The sequence below is a fragment of the Hypanus sabinus genome, chromosome 13, assembly GCF_030144855.1.
Source record: "Hypanus sabinus isolate sHypSab1 chromosome 13, sHypSab1.hap1, whole genome shotgun sequence".
Taxonomy (NCBI): domain Eukaryota; kingdom Metazoa; phylum Chordata; class Chondrichthyes; order Myliobatiformes; family Dasyatidae; genus Hypanus; species Hypanus sabinus.
This window is the reverse complement of record NC_082718.1, coordinates 98,111,053-98,132,293: the sequence shown is the minus strand read 5'-3', so window position 1 is coordinate 98,132,293 and position 21,241 is coordinate 98,111,053. Positions and strand designations below refer to the sequence as shown.

At 36.7% G+C, this 21,241-nt stretch overlaps 1 protein-coding gene across 2 annotated transcripts in view; it reads left to right on the top strand.

Moving 5' to 3' along the window:
• rbm19 (RNA binding motif protein 19) overlaps positions 1-21,241 on the top strand; it is a 290,972-nt gene that overhangs the window by 64,610 nt on the left and 205,121 nt on the right. For both annotated transcript variants that reach the window (XM_059988287.1, XM_059988288.1), the window contains 4 exons: positions 13,673-13,733; positions 14,588-14,667; positions 16,920-16,975; positions 20,506-20,619. In XM_059988287.1, coding sequence (XP_059844270.1) covers positions 13,673-13,733; positions 14,588-14,667; positions 16,920-16,975; positions 20,506-20,619 — 311 coding nt within the window. The remainder of the gene's footprint in view (positions 1-13,672; positions 13,734-14,587; positions 14,668-16,919; positions 16,976-20,505; positions 20,620-21,241) is intronic.

The following is a 21,241-nucleotide window of genomic DNA, read 5'->3' as shown; positions in this document are numbered from 1 at the left end:
AGGTGATGTATTCGTGTTAAAATAAAAGGTTATCTGATCCTTAATAAATAGAAAATCATCATCCGATAATAAAGTTGAATCTAACCACCAGTGTTTATTCCTCTGAGGGAGACCAGGAAAGTTTAAAGAGAGAGTAATTGAGGCATGGTCAGAAATCAGTATACTCTGATAGTCACAAGAGTAAACAAATGGATTAAGTTGGTTATCGAGTAAGAAATAGTCAATTCTAGTGAAGGTATGGTAAATGGGGAAAAAAAAAATCTCTCAGTAGGATGAAGGAAACGCCATATATCAGAGATACCAAAATTAGAGAGAAATGATTGGATAGCTAAGGCAGATTTAGTAGGTGATCTGGTAACAGAGGACAATCAATCCAAATTAGGATCTAACCAACAGTTGATATCACCACCCACTATAAGAGAGTATGAGTTTAAGTCTGGTAGTGAGGAAAAAAAACGTTCAAAGAAGTTAACATCATCAAAGTTGGGGGCATACAGGTCTGCCAGTACAACTTTAGTGTTATATAGTTTACCAGAAACAATAATAAAACGGCCATTTGTATCAGATATTTTATTATGGAGTTCAAAAGGAATATTTGAGTTAATAAGGATGGAGACCTCCCCCCCCCAGCTTTAGAGTCAAAGGATGAATGAAAATGCTGACCCGCCCACTTTGACAGAAGCCGGGAGTTATCAAAACAACGAATATGAGTTTCTTGAAGGAAAGCAATGTCAGCTTTGAGTTGTTTAATATGTGAGAATACCTTCCTCCTTTTAACAGGGTGATTCAATCCCTTTACATTCCAGCTCACGAATTTAAGTGCACTAGCCATTATCAATTACTAATGCATAAAAGGCAGCAGGCATATAAAAAGTCAAGCAATACAATAACAGTCTGGGAGCAGAAATGTAAACATCGATTCATAAAATCAAAACATAAACATGTCCTGAGCAATAAAGGAAAACAATAAATAAAGTGAGTGATGTTAGAACTGGAAAACCCAACCCACCCACACAACCCAAAACTAGACAGCTACCAAAAAAAGCAGCTAGCTCTACCAAATAAATTAAACCAAATATAACTTCCAGATCTGTGTCATTAACAGCAGTTCTGTATAAATACTATAGCAAATGGTAACTAGTTTATGCACTAGAAAACATAACTACAAATTGGAACATCTTCTGCAGAAATATAAAACTTAATACAGAGAAAATCAGAAAAAAAAAACAAAACTAACCTATCTGCGAAAAATTATAGAAGGTTAAAGGAAGAGAAAGGGGGAAAAAGGGAGGAAGGGGAAAATTGTAGATTCAAGGAGAGTACTTATCAACCATTTACAGAGAAGAAAAAAAAACAAAAATTAAAAAAAGTGAAAATAAATAAATAAAAATAATCGGCAGTTAAGCTGTGCATCAACCAACAGGGACGCCTTCAATAAAGACTTCAAAGCTCCAAAACAAGTTAGAGTCAATTGTAGAACACTATAGATAAAGTTATAGAAGAATAAAATAGATTACACAAGTACAATTTAAACATACACAGGGAAACATTAAGCACAGAATGTCTATTTAAAAAAAAGACACACCAAATCCAGGGAAAGATGGTCAACAGCCCTTAGAGTTTCAATAAATAATGTCTGAGTGATTCGAGTAAGGTCTGAGTCCGGCAAAAGTCATTTTACCACGAGAGGTACTTATCCACCATTTTAGGAGGTCCGATCAGGTTCTGAAGATGGCTGGATAGCCAGAAGACTTCCAACAAATTCCTCAGCCTCCTTCACTGACTTAAGCCACTTATATTTTCCAGTATTAAGCATGATTTATAAATCGACAGGATTGCGAAGAGAGGGTCTAATACCACGATCAAAAAGCACTTTCATTACACCTTTAAACTCAGCACACATCTTTAAAACCTGGGGGGCGAAATCCTCCACAAAGCGAATGACTGTATTTTGAAAAGCAAAAGTACCTCTGCGACGTGCCTCCATAATCAGACGGTGTTTTACCTGGTATTGATGAAAGCACAAAATTACTGGTCGCGGGCGGGAGCCCAGAATTGCGGGGGGAACGTAGACCCTGTGTGCCCTTTCGAGCTCAGGCAGATTCGGAAGCAAATCTTTCCCGAATATCTCACAAAGGAACTCGGAGAAGAACTTCACGGGGGATCCCTGTTCGGTGGCCTCTGGCAAACCAAGGATTCGTAGATTGCAACGTCTGCTCCGGTTTTCAAGATCCACCATTTTGGAAAAGAGTTTGTTATACTTTTCTTCTAGGCTGGAACAGAGAGTCTCCAAGTATCGAACATGACTTTTTAAATCTTCAGAAGTCGAATCAATGCAAGATAAGTGTTCAGCATGTTTGTCCACTCTAGCGTTGATCCGATCCAGTTTGGCGTCCAGCTGGTTGAAAGTAGTTCTAAATTCCTTTAAAATATCTTCTGGTGTTGTTCCAGCGCAGCAAGGGTCTCAGTCGGCAGAGCCGAAACTTCCTTTCTCCCGGATTTAGAACTCTTGGTAGACATTGTAAGGTAGATGCGTTCGCAGGCAAGTGAAAGAGACCAAATAAAGTTCCTAACTAAGGTTTAAAAAATGGAGACATTTAGTGCAAAGATAGTGAAAATAACGGAACAAAAGTTCGGAGCAGCTAAGCAATCGCCATCTTACCGGAAATTCATTGATTAGTTCTGAGGGGATGATGGTATCGAATGCTGAGCTATAGTCAACAATGAGCATCCTGATGTATGCATCTTTCCTGTCCAGATGTTCGAGGGCTGAGTGAAGAGCCAATGAGATGGCATCTGCCATGGACCTGTTGCTCCAGTAGGCAAATTGGAGCCAGTTCTCGGGCAAGAGTTGATATGTTTCATAACCAGCCTCTCAAAATACTTCATCACTGTGGATGCAAGTGCTACTGACAATAGTCATTGAAGCAGGTTACTACGTTCTTCTTGGGTACCAGTATAAGTGATGTCTAATTGAAACAAGTGGGTACCTCAGACTACCAAAGTGAGAGATTTAAGATCTTGGTGAACACTCCAGCCAGTTGATCTACACAAGTTTTTTGTATTTGGTCAGGTACCCTGTCTGGGCTATATGCATCTCGTGGGTTCATCCTGAAGGCTTTGGAGGCTGAAAACACAGGATCATTGGGGGCTGATGGTATTCCTGATAATTCCTCCATGTTTTGACTGTCAAACTGAGCATAGGAGCCATTGAGCTCATCTGGAAGCCAAACCCTTTTGTACCTATGTTGCTCTATTTAAACTTATAAAAGATGATTAACATTTAAGCACTGCCTCAACTGTCAAGCATCCTTTGTTGATTCAGTTTTAGTCCGAAATTGCCTCTTCACCAGCAGCTTTCTGAAGATCGTACCTAGACCTCTTGTAACTTTCTTGGTCAGCAGACTTTGAAATCTTTTAAAGATGAAAGCAAAATAATTAGGAAATATTTAATGCTTTGATCTATTGTGATGTGATGCAAAAAAAATTGCTTTACAAATTTATTCCTCCTAAAATAACTTAACATAGCCAGAGGTACCAAGCAAACATCTAGAGAACATGTCCCTAGTGCTGATATGTTTCCTTTATAACTTTTATGTAAGCTTAAGATCAATGATGACATTCCAGAGCAATGTTCTAAATAATACACTTCTAATTCCTCTTGTCTTTACCTACTACCCCACCAGCCTCCGTGTCCAACATATAATCCTCCATAACTTTCACCATCTCCAATGGGATTTCACCACCAAGTGCCCTCCTGGCACTTACCCTTGTAAGCAGAACAAGTGCTACACCTGCCCTTACACTTCCACCTTCACCACCATTCAGGGCCCCAGGCAGTCCTTCCAGGTGAGTCTGCTTGGGTGATATACTGTGTCCGGTGCTCCCGGTGTGGCCATCTATATATTATAGGCGAGATCTATATATACATATATATATATATATAGACGAGACCATTTCGCTGAACACCTACGCACTGTCTCCCAGAGGATCTCCCAGTGGCCACATATTTGAATTCCATGTCCCATTCCCATTCCGATATGTCAGTCCATGGTCTCCTCTACTGTCAAGATGAAGCAACACTGAGGTTGGAGGAACGACTCCAACCTCTGTCTGGGTAGCCTCCACCCTGATGGTATGAACATTGATTTCTCTAACTTCTGTTAATGCCCCTCCTCCCCTTCTTAACCCATCACTAATTTTTAATTTTTTTTTTCTCTTTCTCTCTCACAATAACTCCTTGCCTGTTCTCCATCTTCTTCTGGTGCTCCCCTCCCACTTTCTTTCTGCCAGGGCCTTCCATCCTATGATACTCCCCTTTCTCCAGCCTTGTATCCCTTTTCCCAATCAACTTCCCAGCTCTTAGCTTTATCCCTCCCCCTCCTGTCTTCTCCTATCATTTCGGGTCCCCCTCCCCCTTCTATTTTCAAATCTCTTACTATCTCCCTTTTCCCGTTAGTCCTGACGAAGGGTCTCGACCCAAAACATCGAATGTACTTCTTCCTATAGATGTTGCCTGGCCTGCTGCGTTCCACCAGTATTTTGTGTGTGATGCTTCACCTCTAAGGATGCTAGTTTCCAGAAGTGACATTAAACCAACATTCCATCTTCCCCCTTAGATAGACATAAAAGATGGACATGTTCCTCCTGACATAAAGAGCAACATTTATTCTGAGCGATATTGATCTTGGCTAACAACATTGAAACACCATGTTTGGTCACTATCTCAGTTATTTGTGGTGTTAATATTATGCTAAATTAAGGTACAACAGAGATTGAACCTCCTATGTAACTAAATAGGTCAAATGCCTTTCTGTGACATTATGTGATCATTTAAGATGTTGTACAAATTAAGTTTCTCTACATATGGGAGAATTTGGTATGATATAATGTTAAGGCAGATAGACATTTAAATATCTGATGATTTGAAAGTAAACTTTCTAGACACCTGCCCAAAGCAATGATTATTAACTAATGCCCTAATTAAAATAATAATAAATGCTTAGATAGTTAGAATCTTCCACATAGTTGCTATTCCTCATACTCCCTGCCTTAGCATTTTGAATTCTCCACGTTTGATTGGAATAGCCATCACCTACTAAATTAATTTATTAAGCTGTATTTAATTAATGAACCATTGCAGGTATAATTGTCACAAGATCCCTTGTAATTTTTAAATATTTTTATTTTGGTGTTATTTGGCAAGCAACATGCAATTATTTTCACATGCTAATTTGAACATTGACATTATTAAACTCAACAATTTTTTTTAACGTTGCAGCCGAACAAGGTACAGAATAGAAGGGAAAATTCAATGTTTTGTCCCTTAAAGAAAGGAGAGATGGAGATACATAAAGAGGAGATTACAAAGCCTAGATAATGGAATGAACTGTCATTAATACTCCAGATGCTGGAAATTCAAGCAACACACTCAAAATGCTGGTGGAACAAAGCAGGCCAGGCAGCATCTATAGGGAGAAGCACTGTTGATGTTTCGGGCCAAGACCCTTCGTCAGGACCGAAATGTCAACAGTGCTTCTCCCTCTAGATGCTGCCTGGCCTGCTGTGTTCCACCAGCATTTTTTGTGTGTTTTGCTTGAACTGTCACTACTGTTAGAATGAATACTGATCTTTCATGTGCCTGCCTCTTGATTGTTATTACTATTCCTGCCTCCAACACCTGTGCCAATTCATTCTGGATGCAACTACTTTGTTTGGAAAATTCATCTCTCATCCCTCTTTAACGTCTCTTTAACGTCTCTCTTACCTCAATGTTATGCCATTTAGATTTAGACACCTCTCTCCCCACCATGGAAAACAGATGTTTGTTATCTGCTCTGCCTGTATCTCACATAATTTTATGTACAGTTGTAGAAAAAAGTTTGTATTAATTACTCATAAAATTAAACATCCAAGTCACAATAATAAACAACGCAATCTGCTTAAACTATTAACACACAAGCAATTGTACTTCTCGTCAGTACTGAGTGCACAGTTTAAACAAGCACAGTGTAGGTTTATAAAAAGTGTCTGAACCTTTGGGCTAATGCCTTCTACTAAAGCTATTTGGAGTCAGGTGTTCCAGTCAATGAAATGAGTTCTGAGGTGTGCCCTGCTCCTCACAAGAAAGATCTGTTTATGTGCACCATGCCTCAATCAGAACAACTTTCAGAAGACCTCAGAAGAATTATAGAGATGTATGAAGCAGGAAAAGGCTACAAGAGCATTCCTAGAGACCGTAGTGTTCATCAGTACATTAAGAGAAATTGTCTGTAAATGGAGGAAATTCAATATGTTGCTGCTTTCCCTAGGAGTGGGTGTTCTGCAAAGATCACACCAAGAGCACATATGCAATACTGAAGGTGGTAAAAAATTGATCCCAAGAGTTACAGTGAAAGACCTGCAGATATTTCTAGAAATTGCTAAAGTCTCTGTTCATGTGTCCACAATCGGAAAACATTAAACAAGAGTGGTGTTCATGGATGACACCATGGAGGAAACCACTGATCTCAAAAAAAAACATTGCTACACGTCTCAAGTTTGCAAAAGACCTGTCTGTTCCACAACATTTCTGGGACAATGTTCTGTGGACAGATGAGAGAAAAGTTGAACTTTTTGGCAAATGTGTACAAGATACGAGGGAAAAAGGCACTGCACATCAACACCAAAATCTCGTTCCAACTGTGAAGCATGGTGCAAGGCGCATCATGGTTTGGGGCAGCTTTGCAATCATTAAGGGAGCAATGAATTCAAAATTGTATCAGGACATTTTACAAGAGAATGTCAGAGTAGCTGTCCCATCACCTGAAGCTTAATATAAGTTTGATGATGCAACAGGACAATGATCTGAAACGCAAGAGTAAATCAACAACAGAATGCTTTAAAATGAAGAAAATTTGTGTTTTGGAATGGCAAGCCAGAGCCTTAACCCAATTGAGATGCTGTGGCATGACCTAAATAGGGCTGTTCATGCAAGTTATCCCAGAAATATTAATGAACTGAAACAGTTTTGCATAGAGGAATGGTCTAAAATTCCTCCTCGCCATTGTGCAAGTTTGATCAACAGCTACAGGAAATGTTTGGTGGAGGTTATTGCTGCTAAAGGAGGTTCTACCAAGGGTTCACATACTTTGTTCAGCCTAGACTGTGAATGATTGACCAACATGTTCAATAAAAACATGAAAAGCACAATTGTTTGTGTGTTATTAGTTTAGGCAGGTTGTGTTTGTCTAGTATTGTGACGCGGATGAAGATCAGACCACATTTTATGAGTAATTATTGCAGAAAACCAGGCAAAGGGTTCACAATTTTTTTTCTTTTAACTGTGCTTCTACCATGTTACCTCTCACCTGCTTTTGCTCCAAGAGAAATAAACCTAGCATATCCTGTCTCTTCTGATACTCAAACCCTCCAATTCGGGCAACATCCTTGTAAACCTTTTTTTGTATTAGTTCTTTGTATCTTTTCTCACCTAGTCATGCTCTTTCTTTCATGTTGTGGCCACGACAGCATACAATTCTATAAACACAGTCTAACAAAGCAGGCTAGGCAGCATCTATAGGGAGAAGTGCTGTCGACGTTTCGGGCTGAGACCCTTCATCAGGACTTGTCTCGGCCCGAAACGTTGACAGCACTTCTCCCTATAGATGCTGCCTGGCCTGCTGCGTTCCACCAGCATTTTGTGTGTGTTGCTTGAATTTCCGCATCTGCAGATTTCCTCATGGCAGTCTAACAAATGCTTGGGCTAATTTAATCTACTCTAAGGTGCTCTTGATGAGGAAAAGAAATCTAGGCTGAAAATTCCTTGACCTGATTTGTATGTTTTTTTCAAGTGACTGTTACCTGAAAATTTGCCCAAGGCAGGAAATTTGTGGTTACCTTTCATTTGGGATGAGGACCTATGGGAAGTTTTGCACAGCTTTGAAAATATTACCAATGATTCAAGAAAATAAAAGTGTAGTATAATTTCATGCCTAATTTTCTTGAACCTTAATTGTAGAAAAAGGTCCACAACTATACATAGTCTGTTATTAGGACTTTAGGTCAATGATGAAGTGCAAAGCACTTGTGAAAAATGTTAATGTTCAAAAAAGTTGAAAGTAAAATTTATTATCAAAGTACATGCATGTCACCACATACAACCCTGAGATACTTTTTTTTGCAGGCATACTTACCCAGTCTATAGAACGGTAACTGTAAGCAGGATCAATAAACAGCAAACTGTGCAAATGCAAGTATAAATAGATAGCAATAAATAATGAGTATGAAATAAAGTGAGGCCATCGGTTGTGGGAACATCAGAAATAGAATGAGTGTAGTTATCCACTTTTGATCAAGAGCCTGATGGCTGAGGGGTAGTAACTGTTCTTGAACTTGGTGGTGCGAGTCCTGAGGCACTTCTACCTTTTACCTGATAGCAGCAGTGAGAAAAGAGCGTGGCTTGGGTGGTGAGGATCTTCGATGATGGATGCTGCTTTCCTATGGTAACGTTTCACGTAGATGTACTCAGTGATTGGGAGGGCTTTATCTGTGATGTACCTGGCCAAATCCATTACCATTTGTAGGGTTTTCCACTCAAAGGCATTCGTGTTCCCATATCTAGTAATGCAGCCACTTCACATCTATGGAAGTTTGAAAAGGTTTTCATTTACGTGCTGAATCTTCATGAACTCCTGAGGAAGTAGAGGCACTGTTGTGCTTTCTTTGCAATTATATGTATATGATGGGTCCAGGACAGGTCCTCTGAGATAGTGACTAAAGTTGCTGCCCTCTTCACCTCTGATCCTCTGATGATAACTGGCTCATAGACCTCTGGTTTCCCTCTCCTGAAGTCCACAATCAGTTCCTTCGTTTTGTTGACATTGAGACATTATTGTTATTACACCACTCATCCAAGTTCTTGGTCTCCCTCCCGTATGCAGATTCATCACCACATTTTGGTATGGCCCACAACAGTGGTGTCGGCAGTAAGCTTGTAATATGGTGCTGTTAAGTTTAATGTTAAATGTGAACAAGTTAACAGTGATGCTGCATACCATCTGTTGCATTTAAGCAGCTGGTGCAAAGCCCATAAGCAAAAGATAAAGCAAGCTGTCTTTTGTTATACTGTATTTACATTTTATCTTCCAATAAAAATGTGTTTTGTTTATACTATAATAATCTAGCTCTCCTCTTACCTTTTTCTAATTTTCTAGTGTCTTTAGTATACCTACATGAGCTGTGTCCAGTTGTCTGCTCCACCCTTTGCTACACTGAGTCTGAATTTCTCTTCAGATAATCTGTAATGTAAATCTATTATTTTCACTGGTCTTGGCCACCTATTCAACTTCAACACTTAATACACCATTTGTGATTCTCCTCAGCCTAGCCCTTTACTTGCATTAATATATGTGATCTTTTATCATTGCTGTAAATTACAATTTTGCAGTGTATTTTTGACTTTAGTCTTGTCACATAATGTGGCTTTTGCTAAATATATGAATTCCTATTAATAAATTTAGAAAGAAAAAATCTTGTTAGTAACTGGTTGTTAGTTGAGCTTTGCGATTTGGCTGAATTGACAAAGCGTCACCATTAGCTCCTTTATAGCAACATGCATAATCAATATAAAACTGGATGCCTGCCTGCCTGGCTGCTCTGAACATCATAAAAATAGAATTATCAGCATCTAATGCTGCTTAAAATCAGCATTAATGAATGATGCAAAAGAGCTAGGTCTTTCTTTACAAACTATCCAACCAACTGTCTTCACTGTTTAGTATCCTGAAGTTCTCTATAGAGTTTGCTCTTTTTTATGTTTTAAATATCAGAAAGGTTTTTAAAATTTCTATAGATATTAGTAATTTGAAATTGAAACTGAGGATGCTGCAAATGCTCAGACTAGGCACCATCAGGAGAAAGTAACAAAGGTTTATCTGGGTTGATAAGCTTTCATCACTGCATTGATTTAAGTATTCATGGTTCAATGTGTTTGTTTGCCATTTCCCTGTCTTGGACATTTGTATAATATGAAAGTATTTTATCCTGCTAACAGTGAGCGCAATAGGTTTTTGGGTCAAACCTGCATTGATGAGAATTATCTGTCTTTGCTGACTGTGAGAATGTGCAGGTTCTTGTGCTACAGAATTGACTACTGCTTTTGAGATGTCACCAAAAATTCATAGTATCAGTGCTGCACATTTGAATTTGGATTTACTAGAATCTGTGATTAAAACTTTGCATCTAACTCATAATCCAGAATTGTTGTGGGGGACGGTGAATCATTTTGACAATACACACCTAAGGACCTCAAATGAAACCAGATATTGGTATTTTCAATCAGTTATATAATGGTACAAAAGCCAGACTTACTAACTGTCTCATTTCTGCATGGACTGCTGTAAAACAATAGTGTGCTAGCAGTTATTTAAGATGCAAGAAGCATGTCCAGTAGTTTCTTGTGTGGCTGATAATCTAATATGCTTAAAATCATTTGGAAGCTGTGAAACTATCAGATAAGAAGTCTCGGTTATGGTTTATTCTAATCAATATCTCTGATTTCAAAATTTTAAACTTCTCTGCTTTCACCTTATGAGGAAGTTTAATGAAACAATATAAATTTATTAGTGGATACCTTTCCAACTGTAATGTGATATATTGCTCTGCTTCTGGAAAAGCCACTTTAGTGTCATCATACCTTACATGTGGGATTTCCAGGTGTATTACTTCTATGAAGTTATCTGCATCCATTTGTATAGTTTAGATTTGTTGAGATTCAGAAGTGAAATGGCACACTCATGTTTTAATGAACTGGCAGAAAGAGAAGCAGACTCTTGCCTCTGTGGTATAATTTTGGAAATTTTAGAGACAGCTCTAGAAAATTGAGCACATTTCTCCTGCTAAACATACTACCATAAATCAGTATCAGGGAGTTCTGATGATTAAAATGCATGGTAAGGAAAGTGAGATTATTCAGATGACTAAAATATGTGGTAAGGAAAGTAAGATTTGAAAAGTCTGTCATTTTTCATTGAAGTAACAGTATTTTTTCCACCATCAAAATTGATTTGACCTCTAGCAACAGCACCCTATACTCGCTATCAGGTTCTTATGAATATATTTGAAAATTATGGCATTTGGGGTCCATGCAATTCTATGACATTGGGGATAATTTTTATATTATATGCAAAACCAATGTCTTTGCCATATGTATTTTACCAATGGTAATTCTCGATGAGCTGCTCCTCTCTGTCCACTGGATATAGCTTGAAGTGTATTACTCTGTTATGCTTGCCTGTCTATTGAACTGTTTCTTCCCTTGAAAATCCAAAGATTCAGTCTTATTCTGGGCATGAATCTACTGATCAATGTCTATTGTTCGCATATTAACTTGTTAATCTGGCAATTCCTTTATTAGCCTCCAACGTATTCATCACAGTATGCAAAAGTGTTACTGTCTGAGCTGCCTTTGAACAGCAAGTGGTTTCATCTGCTGTACATCTGAAGTACATTTTAGTTTTGCCACATCTTTTACTGATAAAAAATTTAGTTTTCCAGGCTCATGGTGCTAGATAGTTGCATGATTTCTGCAGACTTTTGACAGTCCAGAGTTTCTTTTGGATGCTTTTCCTATGTCAAAACATCTCTATGGATGCAAATCTTTGCAATTAATAATGCAATTGTGTAGGTATTTGCCATGACCATTTCTGTTCTTTTCGTCATATTTGGTAAAAAGACATTTTGCCAAATAGAGGTTTTGTCTCAGATTTGTGTTTTAATCATACAGGTATTTTGTGAAGTCACTGACACTGAAATACTTAGTAACTTTACAGGATAACCAAATGGCTAAACAATACAAATTCAAAACAATAGAACTAAAATTGAAAACTTCAACTTGCTCCTTGTTAATTAGCATATTCAATTATCTGTATTCTACAAAGCAATATTGTGTCTTCCAAGTCTTTTCTAAGTTTTTTTTCCTGCATCTCTCCATCCTGTGCTGCTTTAATTCTCTTAGATCTTGCCATTTCCTGTGTTCATTATTTTTCTCTCGAGTCTTGATCTTCTTGGTGTATCTGGTACTTTCCTAGTCAGGCAATAAACCATGTCACACACTAGGACTTTGTGGAACCACCAAGCATGTTATGCACCATGATTTTGCAGAACTCAATCCTCCTCCATACTGGACCCTTCAAATAAAAAAGCTCTTTCTTCTGATGAACCAACATTGAGCAGGTGATTTCTGGGAGCCACTGAAGTCAGTCATGAAAGCATTCCATGGGGAAAGTTGCTCATAGGTTAAAGGGGATGTCTCCTGTATCTATCCGATAGTTCTTGTTTGATACAATGATAGTATTTAAAAGACAGGTTCCTGCACATTTCTTATAAATAATCAAATTCAGTGGCTTGTACTTGTTTTAAATTGTGTAACTCTCTTTTGACACTTATTAATACATTCCTTTTACAAATGAGCAAAAATAAATTGATATTTCTTGATGCAGATGAGAAATGGATAAATAAAATCAGAGAAACTAAAGTTTCAGAACCACAAATAATTCAGATTAGGCAGGAAAGTAAAATGGAGAATTAAATTATTTGATTTCATCACTTTGACAGGTTGCTTTTCCTATGCTTGCCAAACCACAGACTTTTTAATTTCATTTTATAGGATGTGAACATAGGTGGCAAGAGCAGCATTTATTGCCCATTCTGAATTCCCTTGAAGAACAAGTCTTGCTAGCATAGTGGTTGTGTTAGGTATTCTAAGATCTAGAATCTGTAATGACAAATTACAGATGTAATGACACAAGTTAGAATGTGTAAGCCTTCAAGGAGAAATTCGCAGATGATGGTAGTGTTACCTCGTTTTTATTTTGATAGCCGCTACTGATATGAGGTATTGTTTGGAATAGGTACAATATGTAATTGAAGAACATTTTGTGGATGATGCACACAGTGGAAGTGGTTATGAAAATTTAAGAGATGCATAAATTGAGTTGCCTGTAAAAGGATTGCTTTGTCCTAAATAGTGTTAAGCTTTTTGAATTTTTCTTGGTTTTCATTTATCCAGGCAGAGTACTTTATACTTTCTCCTTGTGCCATTTTGATCATGGAAAGGCTTTGCATTGTTAGTTGAAGTTTGTTGTCATTCAAACCGTATACATGTACACCACTAAATGAAGCAAAGTTCTTCTGGACCAAGGTGTGCAGCACGGTACACATCACTCACACATAACACAAAGTAATATTACCACAAATAAGTTAACAAATAATAAAATCTATTCCAGAAGATTGGCATTTAACATAAGGTACGTTTATGACAGTATATCGCTATAGGCACTTCATAAGTGATGAGACCTGAGTGGTGGCAGGGAGTTCTGTGGTCTCAAGGCCTGGAGGAAGAAAGTGCTCCCCATCCTAACAGTCCTTGTCCTGAAGCTACGGTGCCTCCTGCCTGATGGTAAGGGGTCAAAGAGATTCCAGGGTGGATGAGAGGGATTTTGACAATGCTAAGGGCAATGCTTGGTGAATCATTCACTTCAGCATACATGGTGCTTACCTGCCAAATGAATAGTTCTGCACATGTAATGTAGTGAGCCTGTTTACATTTATGTTTGCATCAATAGCACTTATTTAATGGGTTTATAACAATTTTATGATTTTTAATTATTATTATTTAATGTTTCCTTTCAAGGTATTTAGCAAATGTGGATCATTAAAAAATTGCACTATTTCAAAGAAGAAGAGCAGGACAGGTGAAGATTTATTTTGTTTTTCAAAGATCAATGTAGAACTTACTATGAACTAATTCAGTATGCACAGGTATTTCTGTTTATAACATAGTTTGTCTAAATACCATGATTTGGTAATATAAAATATTGCTAATGAGCCTCTAAAATATTTGAGGAAATGTAAAACAATAGTTTTTTTTCTTAATTTTGTTTGAGAAAATTAAGTGGCATTAATGTATTTAAAAGTATTTGCTATGGTGTGGTTTAAAAACAAAGAATTTGGTAATTATGTAATATAATGTCATATTTAAAGGCATTTTAGTTCAAGTTAAAGCCAGGTTAAAAAGAGATTGTGTCCCTTATTGCTTAGCATCTACTTAATTTCAAAGTTTGTTATATAACATAATTACTTAAATTCCCATTTTATAAATGGGGTGTGCATGTACAGTCCTACTGTAAATTGCTTTTAGAAATACTGTAATTGATTTTAATGCTGATAAGTTTTTAAAATATTAAGGTGGGTTATCCTTTGGCTTGACAAAAAGTATGATTGTTTTGTCTTTAGAAAGCATTTTTCAACAGTTCATCAGTTTAAACAACAATTAATTTGCGTTACTCTAATGTTGTGATACATCTATAGTCATTTGTTCTGCATAATGGAAAAATGAACATTTTCTTGAGCTGCAATGTGTAAGTGACTTTTAGCTGAGGGCAGACCAGCTAGCTTCAGCATTTCTTTCTCCATTATTGATTATATATTCTATGACTTCTATACAGAATGGAAACCTTGATAGAGATATTGAGAAAACTGCCTTGTGGTTATGAACAATCCTGTAAGTTGATGGGCTGTATCTGAATTTCTGTCGTTTGTTTTACAGGATCTCTCTTGTCAATGGGATATGGCTTTGTGGAATATGCAAAACCAGAACATGCCAATAAAGCTTTAAAACTGCTACAGGTAACCAGACATGCAATGAGTTCGTGGAGTATTCTTTCAAATATATATTATTTCCCTTAGTCATAGAGATTAGATTTTCGAGTTGGGTTTTGGTGCCATGGAAATCAATTCAGATTTGAAATTCTACTTCAAATCTAGCCTAACTAATTCTAGCCTAACTGGCAACGGCTTTTGCTGAGAAAATTCAAAATCTGAGATGGTGTTTAAGCAAATGAGAGAATTCCTAAAAGTATGCTATTAAAACAAATAATCAAGTTCTACACCACTCTGTTATGTTATTATATGGCTTTCATTTGCTCAGTAGTGAGAATACATGTTCAGGTTAGTAGAAATAATTGTATCAAAAATCCTTTCATTGTGTGAGTATATACATTATCTGTGATATTACAAGCTTGATTTGAGAAAGGTATTATTAACTGGCACAAATTCATCTTTCCTCTATGGGTAAGCTAAGAATGGTATTTCGTAATTGTCTGTGGTTTGTTCCAAATTTAACAGCTTAAGAATTTTTGCTTTGTTTGTGCAACTGCTTAAATAGTGAATATACAAGTGTCGTTGCTTGATAGTGAGTACCGATTCAGCTATTGTTCCTTTCCGGATGTAATTGATTATTGTGTTAAGCTTTCACTAAGCAAGGGAGAACTTGGCGTTTATATAGTACATTTCATATCCTCAAGATGACATAAACTCTTCAAAACCAACACAGTAATGTTAGAGGGTAGTCACATATGTAATGCAGAAAAAAACATTGGTAAAGTTGTGCATTGCAAAATTTCAGAAACAGTGTTAATGACCCAGTGATCTGTTATTATAACAACTTTGAAAGGGGAAAAGGGTATCAACTGTCTAGGACCGATTTAAAAATTTAGTAGAGGAGAAGAACAGTGTGATTGTTATATAACATAGCATATTTTTGTAAAACAGCAACATAAATACGGGGCTGTCGTCATGGGTAAAACCTACTGTAGCACTGTTAAACAGCTTCTGGCATGAACGTGGTTACAATCAACCTACACGTTCCTAAAATCTTGGAGATGAAAAGGTTTAGAAATCCAGAGTCAAGGGATTAGAGAACAAGAATATGCACTTTGTTATTGGAGAACATCCATGGAAGCATATTCACGTGTGCTTCAGCATTCCTGAATACTTTGGGATTATAAACATGTCATAATCGTGGCCCATTGTCTGCCTTGATCACCAGGAACCCATACTTCAGTATCAGGTTTATCATCACAAGATGTATCATGCAGAGATTCTATCCTGCCTGAGTGAAGCAGCCTGGATCCAACAGAGTGGTGTAAGGCACAGCATGACCTTCAGTGGTGTTAGTAAAGTAATGCTACCCTTCAAGTGCCACAAGAGCTTGGACAGCTGTCAAAGCCTTACCTCCACCTTCTGGAGTTTTCAAGTGTAAAAAACAGTCACAGCCACTTCAAATACAATTTATTTTTATAATTAAAAATATTTCAAGTGGCTGAAAGCATTTAAAAAAAAACACTGAATGTGTTAAACAAATCTGAAATAAGCTTTTAGCGAAGTGTATTTGTTTTTATCTTCATCTAAAATCCCAGCTGAAATCAGTTGATGCAAGAAAAGATTCCCTCATTGTAAATGTTAGAAAATCTGGGATGAAGGAGCTCCATCTTGGGATTCTGCATTGCATGTACCAACAAAGTAAAATGACAGATTGAGTATTCATGCTAAAATAATAACTGCAAATGGCTGTCTTATCTGATTTTGTCTTCTGACAGTAGTTTATTTGATTGAATGGTGGGAGTAGAAAGGATGGTCGAAACCGATGTACTCAGTAACAAATGTTGCTTGAGTAGTAGTATTGAATTTTATAGACGTTTCATTCACAAAAATAAGTACATCCTCTTTAGCTTTATTTTTAAACTGCTTTTGAGCCTGTAAGCTGTCATTTACTTTAAAAGTTGCCTTATCTCTATGTGCAAGTAATAATTCAGCTTTTCAGTTTGTGCTCTGACCCAGAAAGTACAGAAGAATATGTTGAATTCTGAGGACACTATGCTGAACTAGTGTACTTAGTACTACTGAAATGTTAGCATACAATAACCAAACCATGACACTGTAATGCTTAATATGATTTCTGAGCTATACTTTAAATTTGTCTGTATTTCATTCTCTTTATCTTTCCCATTCGACCAATTCTTAAAATTTCAGTGCAGTATTTTCACAGTATCTCTAATTCTAATGTTTATGGTATTTACCTTTTATTTTTCAAACCCCAGCATACTATGTTGGATGATCACCAACTGGAGTTGAAGATATCAGACAGAGCTACAAAGTAAGTATTTCTATATTTTGTTTTTGCTTGAGCCTCAAAAGCATTTTGGTGTCATTCAGTACAAAGGATTAATGTACAAAATAACGTGTCATTCAGTGTTGATCAGTGTATATGAATGAAATAGAATGGACATTCTAGCTTTACTTAAGACTGGGATAGGCTTGCAGTGCTTATGCATGGTGAAAAATTTGCTTTGGGACTATTGTGTGTATATATTAAAAAAAACCCTGCATCTTTAAACTTTCCCACTCTCGCTTTATAATCATGCCCTCTAGAAGTTGAATTTTCTACCTAAGGAAAAAGACTGTCTATTCCCTATAGATGCCTTTCATTATTTTTAAACCCTATCAGTCTTCATGTGATGCTCCTAAGGAAACAACCCAAGTTTTCCAAATTTTTGCTCATAGCTGATACTCTCTTATCCTGGCGAACCTTTTCCTCCTGCTTTCCAAAGCCCACACATTCTTCCTTTAATTGGGTGACCAGAACCACACATAGCACTCCAAATGCAACCTAACAAAAATTATGTACAGCTGCAATGTGACAACTTGACTCTTGTATTTTATGCCTCATCTACCTATCTTAAGTTCTTGCCCCAAGGTGTTCTTCACTCCAACCCCATTCTGGGTGCACATCCAGCCCCCAAACCTCTTACCTTGGTTCTCAGCTCCACTCTGGAATTCCAGATTTTTTTCAATCCCCACATGCCTTCCGTCCCCATCTCTCATTCCAGATTGCTGGTGGGTGTGCCAAATGTTAGGCCTTCAGGATTCTGAATCATTGAAGTTTTACAATAGTATCAGGTTGTTGTTGCTAGACTGAGCAAAATTAGTCTTTGTTCTTTTAACTGATCTGCAATTCACTGCACAGCACTTGAAACAATTTTAATGCACTTAAGTTAGACCTTGTTGCATTTGTTCTTGTTTTAACTGTTTTAACCTCCTACTACTTTCTTAGAATGGGCATTAATTTTAAAGGTTTTAAAGCTACTTAGGAAAACAAGCATGTTGAACTAACCCTAAACGTGGGAGATACAGCACTGACTGTTGAGTTTTCCAATCCAGACGGAGAATATTTTGGATCCTTTTGACAATTTGTATGTTTGTTAGTGTAACTGGGAGATTGTCTAATTAATAGAAAGAATAGGTCTGATATTAAGTACTCAAACACACCTTTCATAGCTTCCAGTCCTTTCATTACATTTGTTGTAAGAATTCTATCACCTGAGCCCCAAAAGAATAAGTGTGAAGAATGAACCAGCTAACTTGTTGTATCTGATTATACTTCCCCACAGCACTGACCACGTGTTTAAAGTGTCTTTAATTTAAATGAAACACAATTCATTTTCATGGTACTATTTTTTTTAAAGTGTCTTGGAAAGATATAGGGAGTTAGTTTGGTTGAAGTTTAGTATTGTGCTCTTGTTGTATTGTTAGAGTTGTAGGCTCTATTCATGTAGTAAGATGCCCTTTCTTATCTGACTGAGCCCTCACATGAAGCTCCAGCACAGCCTCAACAATCTCCATTTACCTCAGTGGATACAGTAATGTATCATAAATGTACATTCACACATGAAATTCATGTTACATGGATCTATTCTCTTTGCTCATTTCATGACTACTCCATAATTTTTTGAATATGTGGTTTAAATATATTTTTCAGTGAAACTATTTTTACTTTAATAATGAAATGAAATTTTGAAAATTATTTTCACAATAGACTGCTAAATTTGTATTCCTCATGTGAGAGCAACACTAGTTCTGCGGGTGGAATTTACTTTTAATATTTGTTCCTTCACTGGACATTGCAGAAACATGACTTTTCCATTGTCAAACTAAGCTTCCAACAAATTAGAAAGTTTCTGATGAAAAAGACTATTTGAAGATGACTAACTTGACGTTCTGTTCAACTGCCATTGCATTGCATAGATGTGACTAATTTGCACCGTTTCCTTGGTGATACCAGTAAGAAAGCCTTTAAAGCCATGTTATGATATCAAGCTAAAAGCACTAGAGATGAGAAAACTGGCTTGTTTCAATTATCAATAAATTTACTGCATTTAACCATGGATGCTTAAATATAAGTAGTCAATTCATTGCTGCTCTTTCAAGGATCTGAGTGCAAGTTCAAGTTTGTTGTCATTCAACTGTAGACATGTATACCACCAAAAGAGACAATGTTCCTCTGGACCAAAGTGCACAACACAGCACATATAACTCACACATAACACATAAAGTAATATTACCACAAATAAATTAACAAATACGTGTATGAATGATACAGGTTAAAAAGTGAACAATATAACTGGACAGAGACTTCAGTAGTCCTATGGAATGGGGGAAGAAACTGTTTACCAGCCGCACGATTCTTGTCCTAATGCAATGGTCCCTATGATATGGGGGAGGGGGTTTCAAAGAGATTGTTGGGCAAATGGGAGGGATCACTGACAATGCTAAGGGTGCTACGTACACGGCGCTCCTGAGAAATATCTCTATTGATTGGAAAATAGTCGTCATTTACAATGTGACACTATAAGTTACTCTGCCATTGGTTCATCAATAATATTTCAATAAAGAAATCAACAGGGAATTATTTCTTACCCTTGTCAAGTGTATATCACAGTTATACCTTTGAGGGCTACATTATCCATTGCACACCTCATGTAACAAAACATGTTGCAATCCACGATATATCACTTTTATCAAGTTTTCCTGAATTAAAAAATAATGTATGTAACTCCAGTTAAGCTATAAAGATAACATGAATTGACATAACACATAAACCAGTATATAGCCTATGTCGATACCACATGCATTATAATTTGTGCTGATGTTATATTAAAATGTCTTAGCAAGTATAATGTCAATTTCAAAAATAATTGGAGTAGCATGCAGGCTTCTTACATGGACTGGTGATGTAAATGAACTCTGTTCATAGCAAATTAAACTGCAGCAATGGTGAACTTAAATACTGATAAAACCTCCCTTCAGCATGCACCAGTTTCTTTTGCACTGCAGTTTGTGTAAACCAGCATGGCTTTTGGATATCTTAACACCAGAAATCCATGTTCATTGCATTTTAGATGTTATGACAAAGGTTTAACATAGCTAGGTTACAAATGTTAAAATCTTACATAAAAGCAAAAATTCATGTAATCTATAAGGAAGGAAAATAAAGAAATTGCATTGTCTTTGCAGCTGTTTAAAGTTACAATTTGCATTTGGGCAACTAACGACTATCTTTCCCAGTTGATAAAATCAGTCATAAATAGTTGGCAAGTTCAAAGTATTTTTTATTTTCTTGATCTGTTTCAGCAGACTAAGTTCTTCCCTTTGCAGCACATTATTTCATGCTAGATGAGTTAAAATAATAAATAATGAGACAGTCATGACATTTATCCATATGCATATGTTAGGAAATTGTGTAGCTATTGCCATATATTGATTATAACTGTTCTTCAATTCCCATTTTTATGTAAAATATCTACATTTTAGCAGTATTAGGAACTAATCAACTTCTTGCATATACAGGTCTGTGAATCCAGCAAGAACGCTCCAAATTGAAAAGGATCAGAAGGTCTCCAAAATTCTGATTCGAAATATTCCTTTCCAGGCTAAAGTAAAGGAAATTCGGGAGCTTTTTAGGTAAGAAACTGTACTAAATCTTACTGATTAAGCTAAACTTGTCTCATTGCCCTTAAAAGTTCATGTTCTGGAAGTTCTGTTTTGTCTGCGTCTGAAGTTAACAACATTAATTTACTTCCTGGCCCATTTCTTCCGTTCATATAGTAAAGAAGGAAATAAAATTTATGTGTTGCCTTAGATGCCTCACAACACCTCAAAATATTTAACAGGCAAAGTATTTCTAAGGTAGTCATTTTCGTAATGTAGGAAAATGCAGAAGTCACTGTGAACTCCACAGTGGGATAATCTTTATTCAGTGATACAGAATTTTTTTTAAGAGTTGAAGCTGCTGATACTACAACACCTACACTTCTTAACCTTCAGTTGTAAATTATTTTTCTATGATTTTTATACAGTTATAAATTTGAAAGCTTCATTTAACAATGTTGCACAAATGTGGCTTCCAAAAATAACTGAGTGATTACTAAGATGTTGTACACCTGTATTTTTAAAGGTTCTTTTGCAAAATTGAGACTACTGCAAACTTCCCAATATCTATAAAGCTACCAGTCCTTTATTTACCTTTCAAATATATCTTTTTTTCCCTATTCGCCCTCTCTAACCTCCTACCTTCTCTGCATTC